Source organism: Myotis daubentonii, chromosome 12, assembly GCF_963259705.1.
Source record: "Myotis daubentonii chromosome 12, mMyoDau2.1, whole genome shotgun sequence".
In the NCBI taxonomy this organism is placed as follows: Eukaryota; Metazoa; Chordata; class Mammalia; order Chiroptera; family Vespertilionidae; genus Myotis; species Myotis daubentonii.
Window position 1 is genome coordinate 18,201,410 of NC_081851.1, and position 25,371 is coordinate 18,226,780.

At 39.4% G+C, this 25,371-nt stretch overlaps 1 protein-coding gene across 1 annotated transcript in view; it reads left to right on the plus strand.

The window, feature by feature from the left end:
- LOC132213023 (testis-specific gene 10 protein-like) overlaps positions 1-25,371 on the plus strand; it is a 130,867-nt gene that overhangs the window by 25,912 nt on the left and 79,584 nt on the right. The window contains exons 3-8 of the mRNA XM_059658991.1: positions 1,417-1,485; positions 2,753-2,876; positions 3,249-3,404; positions 9,233-9,403; positions 9,495-9,572; positions 10,178-10,329. Coding sequence (XP_059514974.1) covers positions 2,826-2,876; positions 3,249-3,404; positions 9,233-9,403; positions 9,495-9,572; positions 10,178-10,329 — 608 coding nt within the window. The 5' untranslated portion in view covers positions 1,417-1,485; positions 2,753-2,825. The remainder of the gene's footprint in view (positions 1-1,416; positions 1,486-2,752; positions 2,877-3,248; positions 3,405-9,232; positions 9,404-9,494; positions 9,573-10,177; positions 10,330-25,371) is intronic.

Below are 25,371 nucleotides of genomic sequence, written 5' to 3' on the forward strand. Positions count from 1 at the left end.
GCTGCAAGCGCAACCTCCTCCTATCTGGTCGTGACCCATTAGGCATCTTGGCCTAATTTGCATATTACCTCTTTTTGTGTGTGTGTGTGTGTGTGTGTGTGTGCGCGCGCGTGTGTGTGTAAATTTTCTTCCATCTGCATATAGGATATTTGTATATAAATTTATTTTTTACAAGAATGTGTCATACTAAAAACTTTTGGCCTTGTGGAGTTTTAATACTAATTTAGTATGGATATCTGTACACACTACTCAATATTTATCCTTTTATTTTAGTGTCTACATAGTAGTATAATTAAAGCACTGAAAATTGTCGACCTAAATAACTTACCCATACATAAGCTTACCCAAACTGTGTATGTTATGTCTCATACCATAAAATCCCTTAATATTTCATAAAAGTATGACTTCCAGAGACATCTTAGAAAAGTACTTTAGTCAAAAGAACAAATGAGGCACAGTAGTCCTAGATTATATTTAAAAATAGTACAGTTAAAGAAATAAAATATAGTACATTTAAAATATAGTACATTTTAGTTTAGAATAATGAGAGGTTTATGAATTGAGAAATAAACTAGCTTGCCAACTTTCAGCAGAGAGCTTTACAGCTTTGCATAAAAACATAGTCACTGGCCTCTAGGAACATACAATTTAGTTATATACTAAACTAAAGTATAACTATGAGGAACTATACTATGAGACTGGGTATGTTTGATGTCATAAATCTTATACAAAAAGATTTTGTGGGTTGGATTGAACTAAGCTATTAAGAATTCAAAGGAAAAGACAATCATTTCTGACCATGGGTGATATGGGAAAACTTTTAACTTTTATTTCTTCCATGTTATTATCTTCAGGATTATAATTAGTATTGACATTTTTTTCTAGTTTGTGGGGAGTAATTTAAAAAATATCAATATTTTATACAAGACATTAGCTATTTCACTTGATCTTAGCCAAAAGGCCGAGAAGCGATGACATTAGCTATTTCAAAGAAACTTGCCGAAACCTGTTTGGCTCAGTGGATAGAGCGTTGGCCTGCGGACTGAAGGGTCCCAGGTTCGATTCCGGTCAAGGGCATGTACCTGGGTTGCGGGCATATCCCCAGTAGGAGATGTGCAGGAGGCAGCTGATCGATGTTTCTCGCTCATCGATGTTTCTAACTCTCTATCTCTCTCCCTTCCTCTCTCTAAAAAATCAATAAAATATATTTTTTAAAAAAAAGAAACTATTATACTTCATCCTAGGTTCTTTTAACATCAAAGGTAGGAAAACAAAGAGGTGGAGTATTGTTTCTTTTGTAAAATATTCACTGCATGTTTTTATTTTTAAGTGGCTTGCTTTTTATATTCTCTTTTCCAAGTTAAATCAATTTACATATTTAAAATCCAAATACTTTTTTTCTGGCTTGATTTTCAGATTGAACTCGTTTCCCAGCAAAATAATATAATAATAGTATTGAAAGATACAAGAAAAAGACTTAGATCTGTAAGTGCCTTTTATATGTTAGGTAATAATTTTTATTTTTGTTAATACTAGTAAAACTATAAAAAATTGTACATATGTTTTGACTCTCGTGATTTTGTGAACAATGAAAAATGTTTGTTCTACAGGCAGCCCTCTGCTTGTTGCACAGGGTACTCCCATGTGTAAGAAAAATGCTGTTCTTGCTCCATTTCATCGTTACTCCTTGCTCTCCTAGAGAGAACATTTGGTTAGTTTTAAGTATCAATGCCCTTCGCTGTTAACTGACTTAAAATGATAACTGTGAGTAATTTAATTCTCAACATGTAAGATGCATTTGTCTACATATTTTCTTTTTCCTAGTAAGAAATATCTGTTATGTCAAGTTTTGTTGTTTAGTTCTAGGTAATATGTTTTCTTTAACAATGTGAAATGAAAACTGCTCTGTTTAGACCTTTTCATTTTATTATTTAAAATATTTGAAACATCTTCTCTGTAAGTATATCTGTTATTTCCTCCCATTATAGCATTGGTAAAATAAATGTAAAATAAATGTTTCTAAATATGCTAAAGTGAATGGGAATGCACTTGAAAGTTCTTATAACTATAGAATATCCAGTATTCCTTTAATTTATTCATTCCTTGAACAATTATTGCACAAAACTTAGATGCTATACAAGTTTTTTTCTGAGCAAATTAATTTTATTTTTAGGATTTGTAACTATCCTTTGGACATTTCTGGCCTCTCTAAAATTTCTTTATTTTCTTTTTTCTTTTCAAAATTATTGGGTAAATTTAGGAGTACTTTTAGTTAAATCAAAATATAGAACATTCAGAAATGCTGGGAAAGAATGAAAACTAACTGCTCTTTTTAAAGTGTGATTTTTCAAAGTTATTTTTAAAACACCACATTTATTACCCTACCTGGTTTAGCTCAGTGGATGGAGCATTGGCCTGTGGACTGAGGGGTCCTGGGTTCAATTCTGGTCAGGGGCACATGACCAGGTTGAGGGATCGATCCCTAGTGGGGACATGCAGGAGGCTGCTGATCAAATGATTCTTTCTCATCGTTGGTGTTTCTGTCACTCTCTCCCTCTGCCTTCCTCTCTGAAATCAATAAAAATATATATTTTTAAAAAAGACCACATTTATTATTTTTAAGGATCCTGTGTGTGTTCAACTTCATGTAGAAAATGTTGCTGTAGTTTAGCTGGAAATATTGGCCTGATTTTTTTCTCTCTGGCAAGATAATTTTAGAGACTAAAACATCACAAAATAAATCTCCTTCCAGACTCGATTCCTTTATCAAGACCTTAGAAGCAGACAAAGATCACTACAAGAGTGAAGCTCAAAACTTGAGAAAGATGATCAGAAGTAGATCCAAAAGTCCAAGACGCCTGTCACCATCTTCCCGGGTAAGTTTTGGAAAGTTATAAATATTTTGGAGCTTATTGCTCAAACACTGACTTTTATTCTTTAATTTACCTAATCTGGAAACAATTCAGGTTGATTGGCATGAATTGGTATATCAAAGATGTTGGGAGACAGAGGTCTCTTTGATGGACAGTGGACCATTGAAATTGGTTCTTTATCCCCAGTATTTGTCATAGTTAGAGGTAATCAGATAAATGTGGAGCAATTTGGGATGAAGCTGTTTAAAAGCGAGGTGATTTTTAAACTTTTTTCCATCATTTCCTTTCTTCATACCATCATGATTGCTTAAGTAAAGGCTGTGAACTGCCATCATATCAAAGAAGTACTTCACATTTCTTGTCTCATAATTGTAGGCTACACACTGTGATGTAGAGCTTTTGAAGACCACACGAGACCGTGAAGAACTTAAGTGCATGCTGGAAAAATATGAGCGTCATTTGGCAGAAATTCAGGGTAATGTCAAGGTTCTTACAGCTGAGAGAGACAAGACCTTTCTTCTTTATGAACAGGTAAACTTGTTTACAAGGAAACAAAATATGTAAGTAATAACAGTTAACTCTAGAGCTATGTAATTCTTTAGGTATGCTTAAATCTGCCAATCGAATTACTTTAACTACCAGTTAGGAATTACCTTCATTCTTAAGATATTTTTAATGAAATATATTTCCAATACAGTATATGTGTGCACACATACATATGTTATCTCCATACCCATAAAAGGTCATATACATGCATAGAAATAGTCTGATTTTTGGAATACGAAATGGAGAAAACATTAAATAGAAAGATATGTTGAGTTTAAGGTAAAAATATTTGAGTTTGGAGATTAAAAAATTGTAACACATTATTTTAATGTACTATCAATCACTTTAGAAACTGCCCATATAACTTAATTTCAGAGAGTAAAATCAGTTTATCTCTATTTTTAGCTTAAAATTAATACCTCTATTAACCAAATAGTTTCTTTATTCCACAAATATTAAACAAAATATATTACCAGCATAATATTTTAAAAATATCAAATTCAATTAAGAATTACAGCAGTTTTAAAATATATATATATTATTGATTTTTTACAGAGAGGAAGGGAGAGGGATAGAGAGTTAGAAACATCGATCAACCAGCCGCCTCCTACACGCCTCCCACTGGAGATGTGCCCACAACCAAGGTACATGCCCTTGACCGGAATTGAACCTGGGACCCTTGAGTCCGCAGGCCGATGCTCTATCCACTGAGCCAAACCGGTTAGGGCAAGAATTACAGCAGTTTTGCGCAGGGTGATGGGCTTGCCGCTGTAAGAGAAAAAAATAATCATAGGATGTAAACATTGCAGTTGGTTTTTTTGAAGTTTTAGAGTTCACCTTAGTGGGTTGTATTTTAATTTAAAGTCAAGCTTACTCGTTGCTTTTTATTTTATTTTATTATTTTATTTTTTGAATATATTTTTATTGATTTCAGAGAAGGGAGAGGGAGAGAGATAGAAACATCAATGATGTTAGAGAATCATTGAATGGCTGCCTCTTGAACGCCCCCTCCTGGGGATCAAGTCTGCAACCCAGGCATGTGCCCTTGACCAGAATTGAACCTGGGACCTTTCAGTCCACAGGCTGATGCTCTACCATTAAGCCAACCAGGTAGGGCACTCATCTCTTTTTAAATAACTACAGTGACTTTGGATACCATGATTATTTGGCCTGTTTGCTTCATTTAATATGGGAAGGCAGGGCTAATAAGGTTAACTATTTTGCCCCAAAACAGCAGGAATCAGTCAAGATTATCTGACCCCTATTTGGGTCTGCTATTTGCCATTTAATTAAGCTTGTTATAGGAGAATTGGCCCAGGGGGAAATGGATCTGTCTGGGCATATATCTTAATATATAAAATAAATGCCCAGAGTATATAGTGTACTATAGAATCCTTTTGGTTAAATCACAGTACTCTTTCCTTTCACTCTAATCTCAATCTTATTAACTTTTTTCTTTCTCAGCATTATCTTTTATTATAAAGTTTTAAACATTATATTAGCTATTTAATGGATGACACATGATGTTCGCTTCCCTAATTAGCTTTCTTGTTTTTAGTTTGGGCAGTTTAAATAGCAGCTACCACTTCTAAGTGTGTGGGGTGATTACTTGGCTTTGATTAGAATTCCCTGGTGTCTGTGTCTGTACCATGAAACCTGAGTCAATGTACGTACACATGATTAAAGGGTCAGAACTGCTGAGGGGCAGGAGAGTCCTTTAATGAGAACTCTGTGCGTATGAGTGTAAGATGTGAGATTTTACTGAAACCTCTGGATAGAAAAATCCTATACTTGCATAAGCATACTTTGTTAGTGATCCTCAAATTTTTGCTATATTCCTTCTCTTCAGACAATTTTATTTTATTTTAAATATATTTTTATTGATTTCAGAGAGAAAGGGAGAGGATTAGAGAGATAGAAACATCAATGATGAGAGAGAATCATTGATCAGCTGTCTCCTGCACACCCCACACTGGGGATCGAGCCACCAAAATGGACATGTGCTCTGACCAGAAATTGAACCATGATCTCCTGGTTCATAGGTCAACAATTAACCACTGAGCCAGGCCGGCTGGGCATAAACAATTTTATATTGAAATTTGAAGTGTAAATCTATACTAATAAAAGGGTAATATGCTAATTAGACTGGATAGACCAGATGTCTTCTGGACGTCCTTCTAGACAAAGCCACAGTGACGGGGGCCTAGGCAGAGGTGGTTAGGGGCGATCAGGCAGGCAGGCAGAGCAGGTAGGGGCAATCAGGCTGGCAGGGGAGAGCAGTGGCTAGGGGCGATCAGGCAGACAGACAGTTGAGGCAGAGGTGGTTAGGGGTGATTAGGCAAGGGGGCAGAGGCAGTTAGGGATGATCAGGCAGGCAGAGACTGTTAGGGGTGATCAGGCAGGCAGGCAGGCAGGCAGGCAGAGGCAGTTGGAGGTGATTAGGCAGGTAGGCAGAGATGGTTAAGGGTGGTCAGGCAGGCCTGCAGAGTGATTAGGGGTGATCAGACAGACAGGCAGGCAGGCAGGTGAGCGGTTAGGTGCCAGCAGTCCAGATTGCGAGAGGGATGTCCAACTGCTGATTTAGGCCCAATCACTGCGGGATCAGGCCTAAACCAGCAGTCAGACATCCCCTGAGGGGTCCCGGATTGGAGAGGGTGAGGCTGAACTAAGGGACCCCTTCCCCTGTGCATGAATTTCATGCACTGGGCCTCTAGTTAGTTAATAAGAAGCTAATGTGAGCTACTGCACTGCCTCATTAACCCAGGAAGTACAGTTTGAAAACATTCAGACACTGTTTTCTTTGTTGGCAGTCTTATTGGGGAGATAAAGTATACTGTTGTATTGGTGGCTATTTTTTGTTAGTTTAGCATAGCATAAGTAGTTTAAAGATATTGAAAAATAAAATAAGTGGGTATTTTTCTTTATGGTGATCAAGGAAATCTTCACTAGACTATGTAGAGTTTGAGTCCTGAGGGATGTACGAATGGGGTTTCTATTATCTTGAAAGGGATAAGAAGGAACATTTAGATTAAAGAAATAATGTGAGGCACATGATAAAGACAGGGAAATCACAGGCAAGTGATTCAGTCAAAGACTAGCATCAAAGGTATGTGACAGTGGAGTACGGGGGATCTGACACTTGTGAGGTAGATTGAACTAGAGCAGCAGTCTGCAAACGTTTCTGTGAAGTCTCAGGTAATAAATATCTTGGGCTCTGCTGGCCATGATCTCAGTCATAGCTATTCAGCTCTGTTTTTGTGGTACAAAAGCATCCACACATGATATACAAATGAATATGTTTGCTCTGTTACAATATAACTTTATTTATGGACACTGAAATTTGATTTTCATATTATTTTACCCATTATGAAATGTTTTTCTTCTTTTGATTATTTCAACTATTTAAAAATGTAATAATATTATCAGCTTATAAACTTACAAAACACAGGAGACTTGCTGGATTTGGCCTGTGAGATTTGGTGTAGTTTACTAGCTTCTGGACTATATGGTGGAGCCTGTTCAAGGGCATTACAAGTAGTTTATACTTAGTTTTATAAGCAATGGGCAGCTTATTTTTTTTAAAGCAGAAGAAATGTAACTAAAGCCTCATTTTTACATTTTTAATCTGGTAAGAATTTTATATTATCTTCTTTATCTCATACACAATCTTTATATGTTACCTTTTTATATAACAACTAGTGACCTGATGCATGAATTTGTGCACATTGGAAATTAATTAGAAGATGGCTGGTGGGGTGGGACTGGGTGAAATGGGCTGGATATGCCCTGGAGTCAACCCCTTATGGTTGCTCCCCAGCGTCTGCTGAATGAGTGGGGTCCCTCTGGCGGCGGGGGGGGGGGGGGGGGCGGGGGGGGGCGGCCCTCAGCCTGGCCTGCAGGGATTGGGCCGAAACTGGCTCTCTGATATTCCCCTGAGAGGTCTTGGAGAATGAGAGGGCACTCTGCAAAGTTGCTGTTGTACAGGTTGTGTAACGCAAACACAAGTGTGCAGTAAACCAGTGCCCCAGCAACATCATAACCCATGGCTGAAGGTGGAATCGTGGCCCCGAGAGGAATCAGGCTCTCTCCTCTCTGGTTTTGGGGTGCGTCACCCAAGAACTGCCGCGGCTAAGTCACTGCAGCTTTGCAGCTCCTGCATTGAGTGTCTGCCTCCTGGTGGTCAGTGTGCATCATAGTGATCGGTCAGATGGAGGGAGGGACACTTAGCATATTAGCCTTTTATATATGTAGATTTCTCCTTCAAGAGAACTAGAGGGAGAAACCATGGACTCTTTTGAAGGCTGTTGTAGTGGTCCATGCATGAGGCATTTATGGACTGGGCTAGGATGCTGCCAAAGAAGACTTGACAAGATTTGATTCGAGCCAAATGGAGGGAGGAATGGAAATGTCTGACATTCTGTTTTGAATGACTGAAGAAATGTGGTAATAGAAAGAGAAATAGGGAAGTCATTGGTAATATGATGAAAAAGATGTGTTTGGTTCAGACAGATGGAGTACATTCAGGTAGGAATCGCCATCAGGCAACAAGAAATGTAGGATAGGAGTAGGGAGAAAAGCAAGAGGTGAATATTTCAATTTAGAAGTTATCTGCCTAGAGGTGAGTTTTGGGCCGTCAGAGTGGGTGAGGTCTCTGAATGAGAAAGCTATCTACAGAGGATCTTGGGAAGTTTTATTGGATTGGAAAGAGAGAAAGAAGATAGGAAGCTAAGGCAGAACAATGTTAAAAGACCAAGGGAAGGAATTATATCAAGAAGGGAGTTCAAAACAATGTCAAATGTTGCCAAAGTATCAAAAACAAAAACCAAAAAAGGCCATTAGATTTGTTCAGGTCATTAGTTGAAATTCTGCAAATAGTGGATGTGGAAGCCAGGTTACAATGGGGTGAGAAAGTGGGTAGTAAGGAACAGGCCATGGTACAGACACTGAAAACAAAGGAGAGAAAGAGAGAGTCAAAGGTTGGTAAGTGGGCACAACAGGATTAAGTGCCAGGTTTTCAAGATATGGGAGCCTTGTGCATGGTTGAAGGCAGGGGAGAAAGAGCCAGTGCAGAGAGTGCTACTCGAAGTGAGAGGAAATGATTATAGTTGAGTCAGGGATATCTTAGAAGACACTTCAGGAGATGAGGTCCAGGATTCTGGTGAAGGCTTATCTCTGGAAATTGGAAAGTAACATATTTTCCTCTGAGACTTGGAGACTAGCTGAATAGATAGTGATTACAATAGAGAGGAAGGAAGATACGTGCTTAAACGCCAAAGTAGGATATGAAATCATCTAAAGGCATGGAATAGGTTTAGAACCAAGGATGGTTGAACAGCATGTAGAGAGTATGTTGGGTTGTCGTTAAAGATTAATGGGCTTTTCTGTCAAGGTAAAGGTATCTAGTTCATAACTGTGCATATACATTTATGTAGAGAAAGACTGTATCACTATGATAAATATTTATTAAACCAGTATTTTACCTGAATTCTGTAATATATGCTGAATTTATGTTTATATCACAAAATGGATGGTGTATACCATATATATATTACTTACTAAATATTCCTCTTGCATTGACTGACCCCAAATTAATTTCTTAAAAATTTTTGTCAAAGGTCTTGGAAAGCAAAATTCTGTTTGTATACAGCATTTGCATTTGGGGGGCATCATTTGCATTTATTTGGATAAAGTCAAAATTATAACATTATCCTACTCCATGGCTGTTGGTAATAGGTTTGGATTTCAACAACTGTATATAAAGCTGTATTTGTGTCTGTTCTAAACAGGAGTCTGTCTGTGTATTTAAATAATAGGCGCAGGAAGAAATTGCCCGGCTTCGCCGAGAAATGATGAAAAGCTGTAAGTCTCCTAAATCAACAACTGCACATGCCATCCTCCGGCGGGTGGAGACTGAAAGAGATGTAGCCTTCACTGATTTACGAAGAATGACCACAGAACGAGATAGTCTGAGGGAAAGGCTAAAGGTTTGAGAGAATTTTATCTATGTGAACATTTGTGAAACACGACACAGTGACACTGAAAGTGCTTTGTTTTGTTTTTGTTTTTTTTAACCAGATTGCTCAAGAGACAGCGTTTAATGAGAAAGCTCACTTGGAACAGAGGATAGAGGAGCTGGAGTGTACAGTTCATAATGTAAAGAAAAGTTACTTTTGCACTTTTGGCCATAAACTGTCAGTGACTTTCCCTTTTCCTTTTTTACTATGTCCAGAGAGGTTCTTTTATTTTTCTATGATAGGGTTTCTAATCCTAAAATATTGAAGGTGATATATATATATGTGTGTTGTAAACTGTTTATTCCTTTTAAAAATGTGAGTATAATATTTTTCATGTTAGGTTGCAAAATGACTTTAAAAAAAACATTAGGGATGCGTTCTCAGGGATTTTAGCACAATTTTCATCTCTGTATTTCATTAAAGAGAACATTTCCAGATACAGAAAAACTGGATTATTCTACCTAAAGAGTAAGTAGGGTAGAGAAAATGATGGAGAAATGAAAACTAATGAGAAAAATATATGTAAACTGAATTTAAATGTGTGGCATCACCTTTTTTATTAATGAAGGATTTGAGATGCTATATTTGAGATATTATGACTATATGAACAGAATTAATGGAATTTGACTTTCTGTTACCAAATTTAATTGTATGCATTTATAAATTCATCTGTACTATGTTTTTATAATGAGTAAAAAATGCAGTAGAGAGGGGAGCAGTAATCTTGTCATTCTACTTGTGTAGCTTGATGATGAACGTATGGAGCAAATGTCAAATATGACTTTGATGAAGGAGACCATAACCACTGTGGAGAAAGAAATGAAATCACTAGCAAGAAAGGCAATGGATACCGAAAGTGAACTTGGCAGGCAAAAAGCAGAGAATAATTCTTTGAGGTAAACTAAACTGCCTTTGAACAACGAATGGTTTATTATTAATGACTCTGCTTTTTGTAGTATATTTTATAATGGTAATTAAGTTATTTGTTGACTTTAATTTTGGGGAGGATTATTACGGAGCAGTTGTAGAAGCCTCAGCACACATTAAATGACTTCCCCAAGATCAATCGCAGATTGGTAATGCCACACCTAACCAGGACTCAAACTTAGTAATCTCTGTCTTACATATGGAGAAAGCCTGAATGTTTAACTAAAACAGCTTTTACAAAGCCATTCTGGGCACAGTGCATGTTTCACTTTAGCATTTGATTACTAATTTACCTTTATAACTCAAATTATGTTCTGGGGTCTGAACAGTGTAAGAACACACACAGCACAGGTTTTAGAGCAGCTTAGAATATAAGAAAAAGTCATAGCAGAGAAATAGGAACATGTAATGGAACTTATTAACTGAATGTGAACCACACTGCTGAGCCCATCCTACATACGGTGCAGTAGCAGAAGACATTCCAGTAAAGCAGTCTGCAGGCAATAAGTAGAAGGGAATCAGTTTTTGAGGACCTCTGTGCTAGTAGGTTTTTGTTTTGTTTTTTACTTTTGGTACCTATTGATGTGAAAAATAGACGTTGTAGAGATTCAGTAAGGTTGAATTTCAGGGGATCTATTTGAAAAAATAATAGTTCATGTGAGTTTGAAACAAATTACTAAGTTACAGATAATACTTGATTCGCATGAGCTCCCAGAGTCTTCTCTTTGATCTTTCAACCCAGAATATATTGGGTCTGTGATGCCTATATTGGAATCAGTTGTCAGGATAGATAATCACTCAAATTCTTCCCTTCACCTTTTCTTTAATTTCCTGCATAAAAAGACATTGGCAATCTCAGGTAAAATAAAAATAATAATCAAGCCCAGCCGGTGTGGCTCATTGATTGAGTGTCAATCCAGGAACCAAGATGTCCCAGGTTCGATTCCACTCAGTGTACACGCCCGAGTTATGGAATTGATCCGCAGTAGAGGGCATGCAGGAGGCAGCCAATCAATGTTGTACCTCTCTCATCGTTGTTTCTATCCCTCTCTTTTCTCTCCCTCTAAAAATCAATAAAAACATATTTTAAAAAATGATAAATCAAATAAAACAACATCAACGAAGAAAACCTTGGGAAATAGAGAAAAGTGTAAAGAAAATTTAAATCACCCATGAGTCCATAACCCAGGGAAGACTTTTAGTAATATACATCTGTTTCTAACCAGAAATATTTTTATATGTGTGTATATAACCTTTCGATGTAATTGACATCATTGTATATTAAGTTATATATTTGAACCACTTCACTTAATTGTAAACCATAAGCATTTTCCCAGGTCATTAGAAGTTTTTTGAAAGCATTTGAGTAGATTATTAAAATATTCTAACAGATAGATTGTAATTGGAGATATTTTTGGTGTACAATTGTTTTTTTTCCATTTATTTTTTTTTCTTCTTTTTTTAATATATTATTTATTGATTAAGATATTACATATGTGTCCTTATCCCCACGTTACCCCCTACCCACGCCCCCCCCCCCACTCATGCCCTCACCCCCCCTGCCCCCCCCCCCCCCGTTGTCCGTGTCCATTGGTTAGGCCTATATGCTTGCATATAAGTCCTTTGGTTGATCTTTCCCCCTTACCCCCACCCCCCCCACACCTACCCTCCAAGGCCCGACAGTCCAATCAATGCCTCTCCATCTCTGGATCAGTCCTTGTTCATCAGTTTATGTTCTTCATTGTATTCCACAAATGAGTGAGATCATGTGGTATTTATCCGCTCTCCAGTTCCATCCATGCTGTGGCAAATGGTAAGAGTTCCTTTTTCTTCTTCCTCTTCTTAAAGAATACCTTTCAGCATTTCATATAATGCTGGTTTGGTGGTAATGAACTCCTTTAGCTTTTTCTTATCTGTGAAGCTCTTTATCTGACCTTCTATTCTGAATGATAGCTTTGCTGGGTAAAGTAATCTTGGTTGTAGGTTCTTGCTATTCATCACTTTGAATATTTCTTGCCACTCTCTTCTGGCCTGCATGGTTTCTGTTGAGAAATCAGCTGACAGTCGTATGGGTACTCCCTTGTAGGTAACTGACTGTCTTTCTCTTGCTGCTTTTAAGATTCTCTCTTTGTCTTTTGCTCTTGGCATTTTAATGATGATGTGTCTTGGTGTGGTCCTCTTTGGGTTCCTTTTGTTTGGGGTTCTCTGCAGCACTTCCTGGACTTAAGGTCTGTGATCTATATTGAGTTTAATTTTTGTGAACGATGTAAAATCTGTATTTAGGTTCACTAATTTGCATAAGGTCATCCTAAATTTGTTCCAGCACCATTTGTTGAAAAACTGCCCTTTCTCTGTTGTCTTTGCTCTTTTTTCAAGTTCAGTTGCCTATATTTGTGTGGTCCTATATATGGGCTCTTCTTTCTGTTCCATTGATCTATTTTTGTTTATTCTTTTACAATACCATGCTGTCTGAAGGAGTTGCTATTACTTTGTCTTCTTCAATATTGTATTGGCTATTCTGGATCTTTTGCCTTTCCATGTAAGCTATAGAATCAGTTTATTGCTTTCTTAAAAATAACTTCCTGGGATTTTAATTGGGTTTGCATTGACTTTTAGATCAAGTTGGGAAAAATTGGCATCTTATCAGTATGAAGTGTTTCAATCCATTAATGTAGAATGTTTCTTCATTTATTTAGATTTTTGATTGCTTTCATCAGTATTCTACAGTTCTCTGCACATAGTGTGCATTAATTTTGGAGAGTTCTAGGACATTACTTTAAATATTTCTCACGTTTATTTTCTTTTTTCTCCTTCTGGTATTTCAGTTATACCCACACTTCTTGGATATTCTGTTCTATATGTTTTTTATTCTTTTATTTCTCATTGTATTTCCATTTGGGATGCTTTTATTGACCTGTCTTCAAACTCAGTGTTTTATCCTTGACTTTGTCAAATCTACTGATCAGCCCATCAAGGGCGATTTTCATTTATGTCACAGTATTTTGTTGTTGTTGTTTTTTTAGCTTTCTTTGTTATTCTCTCAGATTTCTGTCTCTCTGCTTACATTATACACCTGTTACTGCATATTGTTTACTTTTTCCATTAGTTCCCCTAAGCAGTTAATCATAGTTACTTAAAATTTTCTGTTGGATACTTCCCATTCCATGCAATATCTGAGTCTGATTCTGACCCTTCATGGTTCTATTTTCGCTTGATTTTTCATGTCTTATAATTTTTTGTTGAGGGTGAATCAGATTGTAGTGGGTATTGGTTAATTGAGGTTAAAGAGGCCTTTAATGTGAATGTTTATGTTACTTTGCTAAAGGAGTTGAGTTGTGTTCAATGTTTGTTGTAGCTGTAGGTTCCAGAGGCTTCAGATTCCTTGATTGTCCTGATTTTTTGTATCTCCTCTTGACTTTAGGTTCCCTACCTACTCCTCCTCAATAAGACTGCAACCTGAGCTTTTTCAGTTGTAATTCACTGTGATTATCCTGGAATCCTGTTAGTGTGCTTGTTAGGAGAGGGGGAAGGACTATCCTATATAATAAAAGGCCAGCCACTGTAAGCGTAATGACCAGAACGACCAGAGACCAGAACCACCACAGCCCCTTGCCCGGCTGGCCCCACCCCCAAGTAAGCGGGGGGATGTTAGGGATGATCGGGCAGGCAGGCAGAGTGGTTAGGGGTGATCAGGTAGGCAGTGCTACACAGATGGCAAGCAGTAACAGCAGCGGGAGTGAGGCCAACTGCCTGCAGCCGGGGGAAGGAAAGCCCCAATAAGCCCTGATCTCAGGCCAGGCCTAGGGACCCTACCTAAGGGGTCCCAGATTGTGAGAGGGCGCAGGCCGGGCTGAGGGATCCTCCTGAGTGCACGAATTTTCATGCATCGGGCCTCTAGTCTTCTATATATATATAAAAGGCTAATATGCAAAGTATCCCCTTAGGAGTTCAACTGGGAGAACAGGAGTTTGATTGTTTGCTATGACATGTGCTGACTACCAGGGGACGGCATGAAACATGGCGGGCAACTGGCGGCAGTGACGGTGGGCTGCTGAGGAAGCAAGGGGAGGAGGAGGCAGGGACATGGGGAGGCTGGGGGAGGGAGGTAACCACACAGTGGCAGTGTGTGGGTGGCGAGGGAAGGAGGGAGGCAGGGAGGCAGGGAGGCAGGGAACCTGATAGGCCCTGATTGCCGTTCAGGTCTAGGGACCCTACCCATTCATGAATTTTTTGCACCAGGCCTCTAGTGTTCTATAGTCATGTACTTTAAATCTCAGTCTCTTAGTGCATCTGTATCTCTGGACTCTGATATTACCTGTGTTTTTCAATGATATAACTTCGTTAATTTTTTTGTTTGTTTATTTATTTTTGTAACTACTAATGTGGAACCGGAAGGCTAGAGGTGATAGAGTGGAAGGAATACCCTTCCCCAACTGGGATAAGCTCTGGTAAAGTTTTGTTCACTTGAAGAGTAAGCCTTATTATGGGGAATGCTCTGGGTATATTTTACAATAAATACTTTTTTCCTGTCAGAGACAAAAGGGATCCTTTTTCAGATCTTCACTGTGAAAATCAAGTGGGGTTCCTGAAGGTAAATATGGGGGCCCTCTAAGAATGTGGCCCCCAGGATCTTCTCCCTCTCATGTTAATGCACACTCAGCTTCCAGCATTGCATGAACATTATCATTTAAATGTTTCAATCATTTATGATTAAAGAGGCTTCTGCTCCAGGTGAGCATACCTCAGTTGTGACTCTGGATTTGCCTTTCTTCTCGTACTTTAGGGTGCCAACACACTCTGCACCTCACTATCCTGATATTTTCACAAAAAGTCTTTGATTTTTAGTTTAGTCATCTTTTTCTTCTAACAATGGGGATGATGTCTTCTAAGTTTTTTACATGTCAGGGCTGAAACCAGAAGTTTTACAATTTATTTTTATATATTTATCTGGTATTGTATACCCTTGCTAAATCTACCTGTTAGTTCTAGTGGTCTTTTTGTAGATTCCATTTGATTTTTCTACACACTCAATTAGGTCATCTGCAAATAAAAACAATTTTATTTGTTCAATCTGCATGTTTTTTGTTCTTTTCTTACCTGTTGTGCTGGCTAGAATATCAAGTTCACAGTTGAATAGAAATGTATTTTCACATCCAAGGGGGAAGCGTTCAGACTCTCAGTAGTTAATGTGATATTAGCTATACATCTTTCATCTTTCATAGATGACTTCTATCAGGTTGAAGAAGTTTTGTTCTATTCCTAAATTAATTAGAGTTTTTTGTTTATTTTTGTGTTGTTTTTTTTCAGGAATGGATGTCCTTTGTCAAATTGGGGTATACCATGATTTTTATAAATTTCTGGTCTCAGTTAACTAACATTTTGTTTAAGTTAACAAAGCTATTAAAGAGATTGTGAGAGGGTGCAGGCCGGGGGAATTAACAGACTAGAGGCCCAGTATACAAAATATTTGCTACTAAAATACTATACCTATTTAGAAAGTTTATTTAAGCAGTATAGAAACACAAATACAGGCAGTCCTCGGGTTATGTTGGACTTGATGTACGTCGTTTTCACATCTATTTTTATGATTGAAATTGGCCAACAATTTGCCTTATTGGGGTTTTTAAAAATGAGAATTTGGTATCAAGTAATGTAAACCTTATGATAATCTTTCCAATTCATTTTCTTTCAATACCTACAACCATCTATATAATATTGCAGTTTTAGTACTTAAACAGTGAAGCCATTTGAATCTGAACTTTCTCTTTGAGGGAAGATTTTACTTAATGAATGAATGAAGGAACATTTAGAAAATTCTTCTTATGCCATTCAGTATGTATTTTTTAAAATATATTTTTATTGATTTTTTTTACAGAGAGGAAGGGAGAGGGATAGAGAGTTAGAATCATCAATCAGCTGCCTCTTGCACACCCCCTACTGGGGATGTGCCTGCAACCAAGGTACATGCCCTTGACTGGAATCGAACCTGCGACCCTTCAGTCCGCAGGCCAACGCTCTATCCACTGAGCCAAACCAGTTAGGGCTCAGTATGGTGTTTTTTGAGGCACGTGTTTTATATTCTAAAAATTAGAAAACATAATGTTGTTTATGTTACATTATCCTTCAACATTCTAATGTCCACAGAATCTGTAGTGATTTCTTCTTTTCCTAGTCTGTTGTTTTTAATAGTCTTTTCAAAGGACCAATGTTTTGCTTTGGTGATCCTCCCTCTTGTTTGTTTTATTATTAACTTTTGTTCTTTATTATTACCTTTTTATTTTTTTCTAATTTCTTCAAATTAATGCTTACAGTATTACTTTTCAGGCTTTCTTTATTCTCATATGTATATTTAAGGCCATAAAATTTCCTCTGTTCATTTAATTTTTGGCCTAAAACCTGTATTTTTATACACCCATATCTAATCTAGTAGATCCTGACTTCAAAATGTATCTGAAGCTGAGCATTTCTACCACTTCTGTTACAACCTTGCTGATATTAAAAGATATTTTGGTAGGTGGAGAATGCTAAAGGTTGGGAATTATTTTTATTTTAACACTTTGATAATACTCTGCCACTGTCTTCTGACTTTTATTCTTTCTGCTGAGAAGTCAGCTCCAAATTTATTTTTCAAATATCAATAGCTTATATTTTATAATGCACTCACATTTATCATATGTTTCCTATTTACTTATACAAAAGACAAAGAATTACAAAGAACCTACTTAGGAGCTGTAAAATCCAACTACATTCAATATAGTTAAAATACTGTTCTCCATTTTGTCAATTGATGAGAAAATGACTAGTTTTATTCTATTTGTATACTCTACTTATTAAAAGTTGAGTCCTGAGAACAGTTCAAAACATGTCTAGATTTCAATATCTCTAAATTGAGTACATTTTCTAGGCCAAGTCAGCCAAAATGAAGTGTATCCATTGCTGTTTGGGTTTCACTGCTGATAACAAAATCCCCATATTCTAATTTTTAGAATATGGACACAGGGTTTCAAAGCCAATATTCATTACAGTGGGTCCTTGGGTTACATCAGAGATCTGTTCCTATGATGTGACGTAATGCGATTTTCACCGTAAGTCGGAACCCACCTACATAAGCACCTACGTCACTCACATGGAGCACATACACAGCAGTAATGAAGTGAAACAGTAAAAAAAAAAAAATTAAAAGAAAGATAACAATTCCTGACCTTTACTTGTGGTAACTAAATTAAAAACTTAAAGCACATATGTACATACATCGAAATGACAGAACTTTTTTTAAATAAATACTGTAAATGGTAGATGGCACCATAACCACAAAACGATATACATCAAGTCCAACATAACCCGAGTACTGCCTGTATTTGTGTTTCTATACTGCTTAAATAAACTTTCTAAATAGGTATAGTATTTTAGTAGCAGAATTTTTCTGTTTGGGTTTCCATGTCAGATACATTAACACTTGTGAAAAGCTGGCATGTTTTCAGAATACTTCCTAGAAGCAGATCATAAACAAAAACAAACAAAAAAAGTTCATGTTTCTGCACCTGTACATCAAACATCTCAAGGTCCAAGAAGTAAGAATTCTCCATACAGTTGAATGACTGACAGAGCTACCTATACTAATAATAGAGGAATATGCAAATTGTCTGGGACAACATCACAGTAACAGTAATGACCGAACAGCAGGCTGTGTGGGGCAACCAGGCTGGCAGGGGGGGTAGCAAGGGATAACCAAGTGACTAAAAAGCAGGCTGCATGGGGCAACCAGGCAGGCAGTGGAGTTAATGAGGGATGACCAAATGACTGAACAGCAGGTGCATGGGGCAACCAAGCTGGCAGTGGCATTAGTGAGGGACAACCAAATGATTGAATAGCAGGCTGCATGGGGTGACCAGGCCGGCAAGGAGGGCAGTTGGAGGCAACCAGGCCAGTGGCGGGGGCCAGTTGGGGGCAACCAGGCCGGCAGGGAGGGGGCAGTGAAGAGCAACCAGGCTGGCAGGGGGGCCATTTAGGGGCAATCAGGCAGGCAGGCAGGTGAGCAGTTAGGAGCCAGCGGTCCTGGATTGTGAGAGGGATGTCCAAGGGGTCCCGGATTGGAGAGGGTGCAGGCTGGGCTGAGGGGGACCCTGACCCTTACCCTCCATGCACAGATTTTGTGTACTGGGCCTCTAGTCTGTTAATAAAAAGTTAGTTTGGGTCTGTGTGTTGAGTGATTCCCAGACAAGTTTAATTTGAGTTTGGGTGTTTGAGCCTAAAAAATATTTCAATATTAAAATCTATTCCAGGTAACATAATATCCTATCTAATAAAGAGGTGATATGCAAATTGACCATCACTCCAACACATAACATGGCCGCCCCCAAGTGGACATCAGATGGCTGCCACAAAATGGCCGGCAGGGGAGGGTAGTTGTAGGCAATCAGGCCTGCAGGGGAGACTAGTTGGGGGGGACCAGGCCTGCAAGAGAAGGCACTTGGGGGCAACCAGGCTGGCAGGGGAGGGCAGTTACGGGTGACCAGGCTGGCAAGGGAGAGCAGGTAGGGGTGACTGGGCCAGCAGGGAAGGGCAGTTGGGGGTGACCAGACCAGTAGGGGAGCAGTTAGGCATCGATCGGGCTTGTAGGGGAGTGGTTAGGTGGTGATCAGGCAGGCAGGCAGGCGAGCGGTTGGGAGCCAGCAGTCCTGGATTCTGAGAGGAATGTCCAACTGCCTGTTTAGGTGGGATCGGGCCTAAACGGGCTGTCGGACATCTCTTGAGGGGTGCCAGGTTGGAGAGGGTGCAGGCTGGGCTAATAGACACACACACACACACACACACACACACACACACACACACACACACACACCGTGCACAGATTTCATGCACCGGGCCTCTAGTTTTATGTAAAAAATCCAAAAGAACTTACCACAAAAATCTGGAGCTAATAAGCAGTAATAACAAGGTTGTAGGATGCAAGGTTAATATACAAGGTCAATTGCTTTCCAATACCAGCAGTGAAGAACTGGAATTTGAAATTTAAGACAATATCATTTATATTAGCACCCCCCAAAGAAATAATTAAGTATAAATCTAACAAACTTTGTGTAAAATCTGTGTAAAACTATAAAATTCTTATGGATAAAATCAAAGAACTAAATAAATTATAGATATTTTATATTTATGGATAGGAAAACTCAGTATTGTCATGATGAACAACTAGTAGACATCCATGTGCAAAAATAATAACTCTTAGACACAGTTATCATACCCTTCAAATTAACTAAAAATGCACCATAGACCTAAAGGAAATGCAAAACTTTAAAATTTATTGAAGATAGTATAGGAGATGAGATTGGGCATGGTGATGACTCAATACAATACTAAAGGCACAATCCATGAAAAAAATAAACTGTACTTCATTACAATTAATGTTTTGTTTTGTTTTTGCTCTGCAAATGAAAATGAGAAGACAAGCCACAGACTGGGAGAAAATACTTGTATAAAACACATTGAATAAAAGACTGTTAGTTAAAATATATTTTTTTAAAACCTTGAGAACCAAGATGGCAGTGTAGGTAAATGTACTTGCTGCCTCCCACAGGCACATCAAAATTACAACTAAAATACAGAACAACCATCATTCAAAATTACCTGAAATCAGCCCTAACCGGTTTGGCTCAGTGGATAGAGCGACAGCCTGCGGACTGAGGGGTCCCAGGTTTGATTCCGGCTGAGGGCATGTACCTTGGTTGCGGGCACATCCCCAATAAAGGGTGTATAGGAGGCAGCTGATCAATGTTTCTCATCCATGTTTCTAACTCTCTATCCCTCTCCCTTCCTCTCTGTAAAAAAAAAAAAAAAAAAAAAAAAAAAAAAAAAATTACCTGAAATCTAGTTGAATGTAAGTTCTACAGCTAGAGAATTAAAGAAGAAAGCACACTGAAACTGGTAGGAGTGGTAGAGGCACAGAACGGGTTGGTCCAACAGCCATGTGTGGCATGTTTTTAATTAGAAGGAATATCACAGCTGCAGATGCCTCCTGTGAGGAGCAAGGGGTCCCAGCACCACACCATACCCCTCAACCCAGGTTTCCAATGCCGGAAAGAAGTCCCAGTAACTTCAGGCTATAAAACCTGAAGTGAGGATTGTATGGTCTGAAGCTGCCTACTGGGTGCACTGGCTATGGGGCCTCCCAGGAGGTGCAAAGTCAGCCACTGCCTGGGAGCACTCAGCACAAACTGCAGAGCAATCTCAGATGGCTGCTACTTGTGTTTGGCTTGGAAGTGCCCAGGCAAAGCCAATCTGTCTTGGGCCTATTATTGATAGACTAGAAATCTGGTGCCATGAAAATTTGTGCACTCGGGGGGGGGGGGGGGGGGGGCGGTCCTTCAGCCCAGCCTGCATCCGCTCACAGTTCAGGAGCCCTCAGGGGATGTCTGACTAACAGCTGCCTCCCTCTGCAGGAGGCGACCAGGTGGGCTGATCAGGGGACAGCGCCTGCCCGGCGAGCGGCTGGACCTGCCTCCTTGATTACCCCTCCGCCGTAGCTGGTTGCCACCACCCCTGATCACTGGTCCCTCCCTCTGCCCGCTGGCACACGCCTTGGCTGGCCTGGCGCTGCCTCCTCTCCGGCTCTGCCCCCCACCGACCAGTTGTTCCTCCATTTGGTCGATTTGCATATTAATACTTTTATTATATAGGATATGGGGCATGCTGATGTCAGCTGCTGCTTGTTTGAGAGATTTTTGGAAAATCTGAAGCATGAGCCAGGACAGGTCATTCATTAAGAAAAGTGTGGGTGGGCTGCAAATTGGATGGGTTAGGGTCTTCGAATCACCAGGATGGAGCATACAGCATGAGCCAGGTTTATGGAAACTCAGATACGGCTGCCAGTAAGCTCTGTGATGAGGGAGGTCTCAGCATAAGAACAATGACCCCTATGAGCTCCCCTGTCTTGAAAAAAGCTGCCCCCCCAGTTCTTGTTCCAATGCCAGACAATCCAGTTCCTTCCCATATGTCCCTGGACCTCCCCCCCTCCCCCCCCGCCCCAAGCTGCTGCCCTATTGCTGGACCTCAGAGGGAGGGAGGGAATCTGAGTAAGTTTGTACACTAATCCTTTAAGACAGTGGTTCTCAACCTTGGCTGCACATTAGAATCACCTGGGAATCTTTTTAAAATCCTGATTTCTGGGCCTCATCCTCCGGAAATTCTGTTTCTTTGTGACTAATGTTGTGGCCTCACCCCATAACAAAGAAACAGAATTTCCAGAGGGTGGGGCCCAGAAATCAGGATTTTAAAAAGATTCCCAGGTGATTCTAATATGCAGCCAAGGTTGAGAACCACTGCTTTAAGAGGAACTACCTGTGTCTCCAGCAGCCTCCATCACTGAGCCACAATCTCCACTAGTTTTTATAGCCTGAAGTTATGGGCTCTTCTTTTCCTTGCTCTGGAACCCTAAGCTGGGGGGTCTGGAGTGGGACTCATACCCCTTGCTCCTCATGGGAAGTCTCTGCAGCTGTGATATCCCTCCCAATGAAAAAAAAACAAACACCACACATCAGTGTCAGACCAGCCTGCTCACTCATCCACCCCTCCTATCAATCTCAGTGTGCTTTCTTCTTTACATCTCTAGTTGGACTTCCATTCGGCCAGATTTCAGGTGGTTCTGAATGATGCTTATTCTGTATTTTAGTTGTAATTTTGATGTGGTTGTGAAAGGCAGCGAGTAATGGCATTTACCTACACCACCATCTTGGTTCTCCCAATTCCCTTAATATTAGTGTTCAAATTTTTCATTGATGTTTCTTTAGTCTACGATTTTATATATTATGTTAGCTGTTATTTCTTTGACTATTGCAGTGGTTCTCAAACTTCTGGCCCTTTAAATACAGTTCCTCATGTTGTGACCCAACCATAAAATTATTTTCATTGCTACTTCATAACTGTAATGTTGCTACTGTTATGAATCATAATGTAAATATCTGATATGCAGGATGGTCTTAGGCAACACCTGTGAAAGAGTTATTCGACCGCCAAAGGGGCCGCGACCCACAGGTTGAGAACCACTGGACTATTGTGTTTATTCTTTACTTCTGGTATTTTGATTGGGTGAATATTGAACCTTCTCATTCTGTTTTTTAATGGCATTTAACCCCTCTCTTTTATTTATTTCCTATGCTCTATCATAGATAATTTCCACTGATCTGCTTGTTTTCCATTTACTAATTATCTCTTCCATTGTGTCTGTTGTGTTCTTAAACTTGTCTATTTATGTGTTTTTTAATTGTTTCAGTTATTTTAGTTTAATTTTTTGAAGTTCTCTTTAAAATCTTTTGGTACTTTTTCCTTTTCATGATGTATTCTATTGCTTATTTTATGTCTCACTATTTAAACATAACTATTTTTTTTTTATCCTTACCCGAGGACATACTCATTGATTTTTATTTTTTTATTTTTTATTTTTTTTAATTAAATCTTTATTGTTCAGATTATTACAGTTGTTCCTCTTTTTTCCCCCCATAACTCCCCTCCTCCCAGTTCCCGCCCCACCCTCACTCCCTGTCCTCATCCATAGGTGCACGATTTTTGTCCAGTCTCTTCCCGCATCTCCCACACCCCTTTACCCCCCAAGAATAGTCAGTCCATTCCCTTTCTGTGTCCCTGATTCTATTATAATCACCAGTTCATTCTGTTCATCAGATTATTTATACCTTGATTCTTAGATTCACTTGTTGATAGATGCATATTTGTTGTTCATAATTTGTATCTTTACCTTTTTCTTCTTCTTCCTCTTCTTAAAGGATACCTTTCAGAATTTCATATAATACTGGTTTGGTGGTGATGAACTCCTTTAGCTTTTCCTTATCTGTGAAGCTCTTTATCTGACCTTCACTTCTGAATGATAGCTTTGCTGGATAAAGTAATCTTGGTTGTAGGGTCTTGGTATTCATCACTTTGAATATTTCTTGCCACTGCCTTCTGGCTTACAAAGTTTCTGGTGAGAAATCAGCTGACAGTCGTATGGGTATTCCCTTGTAGGTAACTGAGTTTCTTTCTCTTGCTGCTTTTAAGATTCTCTCTTTGCCTTTAGCCCTTGGCATTTTAATTATGATGTGTCTTGGTGTGGTCCTCTTTGAGTTCCTTTTGTTTGGGGTTCTCTGTGGCGCTTCCTGGACTTGTAAGTCTATTTCTTTCACCAGGTAGGGGAAGTTTTCTGTCATTATTTCTTCAAATAGGTTTTCAATATCTTGCTCTCTCTCATCTTCTGGCACCCCTATAATGTGGATGTTGGTACTCTTGAAACTGTCCCAAAGGCTCCTTACACTGTCTTCGTATTTTCGGATTTTTTTTTCATTTTGCTTTTCTGGTTGGGTGTTTTTTGCTTCTTCGCATTTCAAATCTTTGAGTTGATTCTTGCGCTCCTCTGGTCTGCTGTTGGGAGTCTGTATAATATTCTTTATTTCAGTCAGTGTATGTTTAATTTCTAGTTGGTTCTTTATCACAACATCGAGGGTCTCATTAGATTTCTTGAGGATCTCACTATATTTATCGGCGGTCTCACCAGTCTTTTCGAGGGCCTTACTAAATTTATCGGCAGTCTCACCAGTCTTTTTCAAGGGCCTTACTAAATTTATTGGTGGTCTCACCAGTCTTTTCGAGGGCCTTACTAAATTTATTGGCGGCTTCTAGACAGTTCTTGAGAGACCTTAAAAGTGTGGTTTTGTACTCTATATCCTCCATTTCTGTCATTTCTGTCCTGTTTCTTTGTCTCCACATTTTTTATGCTTTCTTGGTGCACCCCTGTGGTCTTTGTGCACAGTCTTGTTGTAGTTAAGCCTTGATTGTTGTAGATAAAACTGGAGGGGATTTGACCTCCAGGCCAACTGGCTATGAGAATCAGCTGTGTCTGCAGTGGGAGAACTTCTGTGCTGGATCTCTAAGGTGGTGCTAATCTAGCCTTTGCCTAAGGCTATCCCGCAAATGCCTCTGTGCAAGGCTTGGGCAGGGCGGGTCCCAGGGTATCAACAGGGCGGGCGGAGCGAGCACTTATGGCTGCTCTCAGTCCCGTCCCCAGAGGCTCTGCCTCTCAGTGTCCCAGCAACCACTGCAAACCTTGGAGAGAAATCTGCCCTCGAGTTCCGACCAATGCCAGACAGTCCTGCTTCTCCCATTTGAGTCTGGGTCCCCAGAGACTCGCCCGGAACTGGAGCTCAGAGCCTGAGACTCCCTCCCAATTGAAACAGACAACTGCGCCCTCAGCCGCCAGCCCGCTCCGCATGCACCTCTGCACCTTTGTATTTTCCGCACTGTGCCTCCTCTGAGTCTTGGTATGCTTTTCTCTTTCCTTCTAGTTGTAGAATTTCCCCTCAGCCAGCCTTCCTGTGGTTATGGCTGATGTCCGTTCCATCTTTTAGTTGTATTTTTGAAGTGGTTGTGCGAGGCAGCAATCTCTGGTGTTTATCTATGCCACCATCTTGGTTTCTCCTCATTGATTTTTAGAGAGGGGAAGGGAGAGGGAGCTTGAGATAGAGAAGTTGGGAGAGAGAGACATTAATGTGAGAGAGAAACATTGATGTCAGAGAGAAACATCAATTGCTTGCCATCCTGTACGCGCCCCAACTGGGATCAAACCCTCAACCTACGTATGTGTCCCGACCAGAAATTGAACCCACAGCCGTTCAGTCCATGGGACAACATAGGTCAGGGCAACACAAGTATTCTTAACTTTCTATTTGAGAACACTACAATCTGAAATCCTGGGGGATCTAATTTAGTTTGACTCTCACTAAGTTTGGGCTAATACTTAAAGTGTTTTTAAAATTTGAATTGTCAGCTGACTTTCAACACGCATTTATCTGAGGTTTAGTTCTTAGCCTGGATTGAGGGTAAAGTGAAGTTTTGTGTTTATTTCTGTCGAGTGCTCTAGATTATATATATGACCATCCTAGAACCAGATTTTATTTTGATGTTTTATCTTGAGATTAAGAATTCCCAAGGAACACTTTTAGTTGTTATTATTACCCTAAGCATAGCAG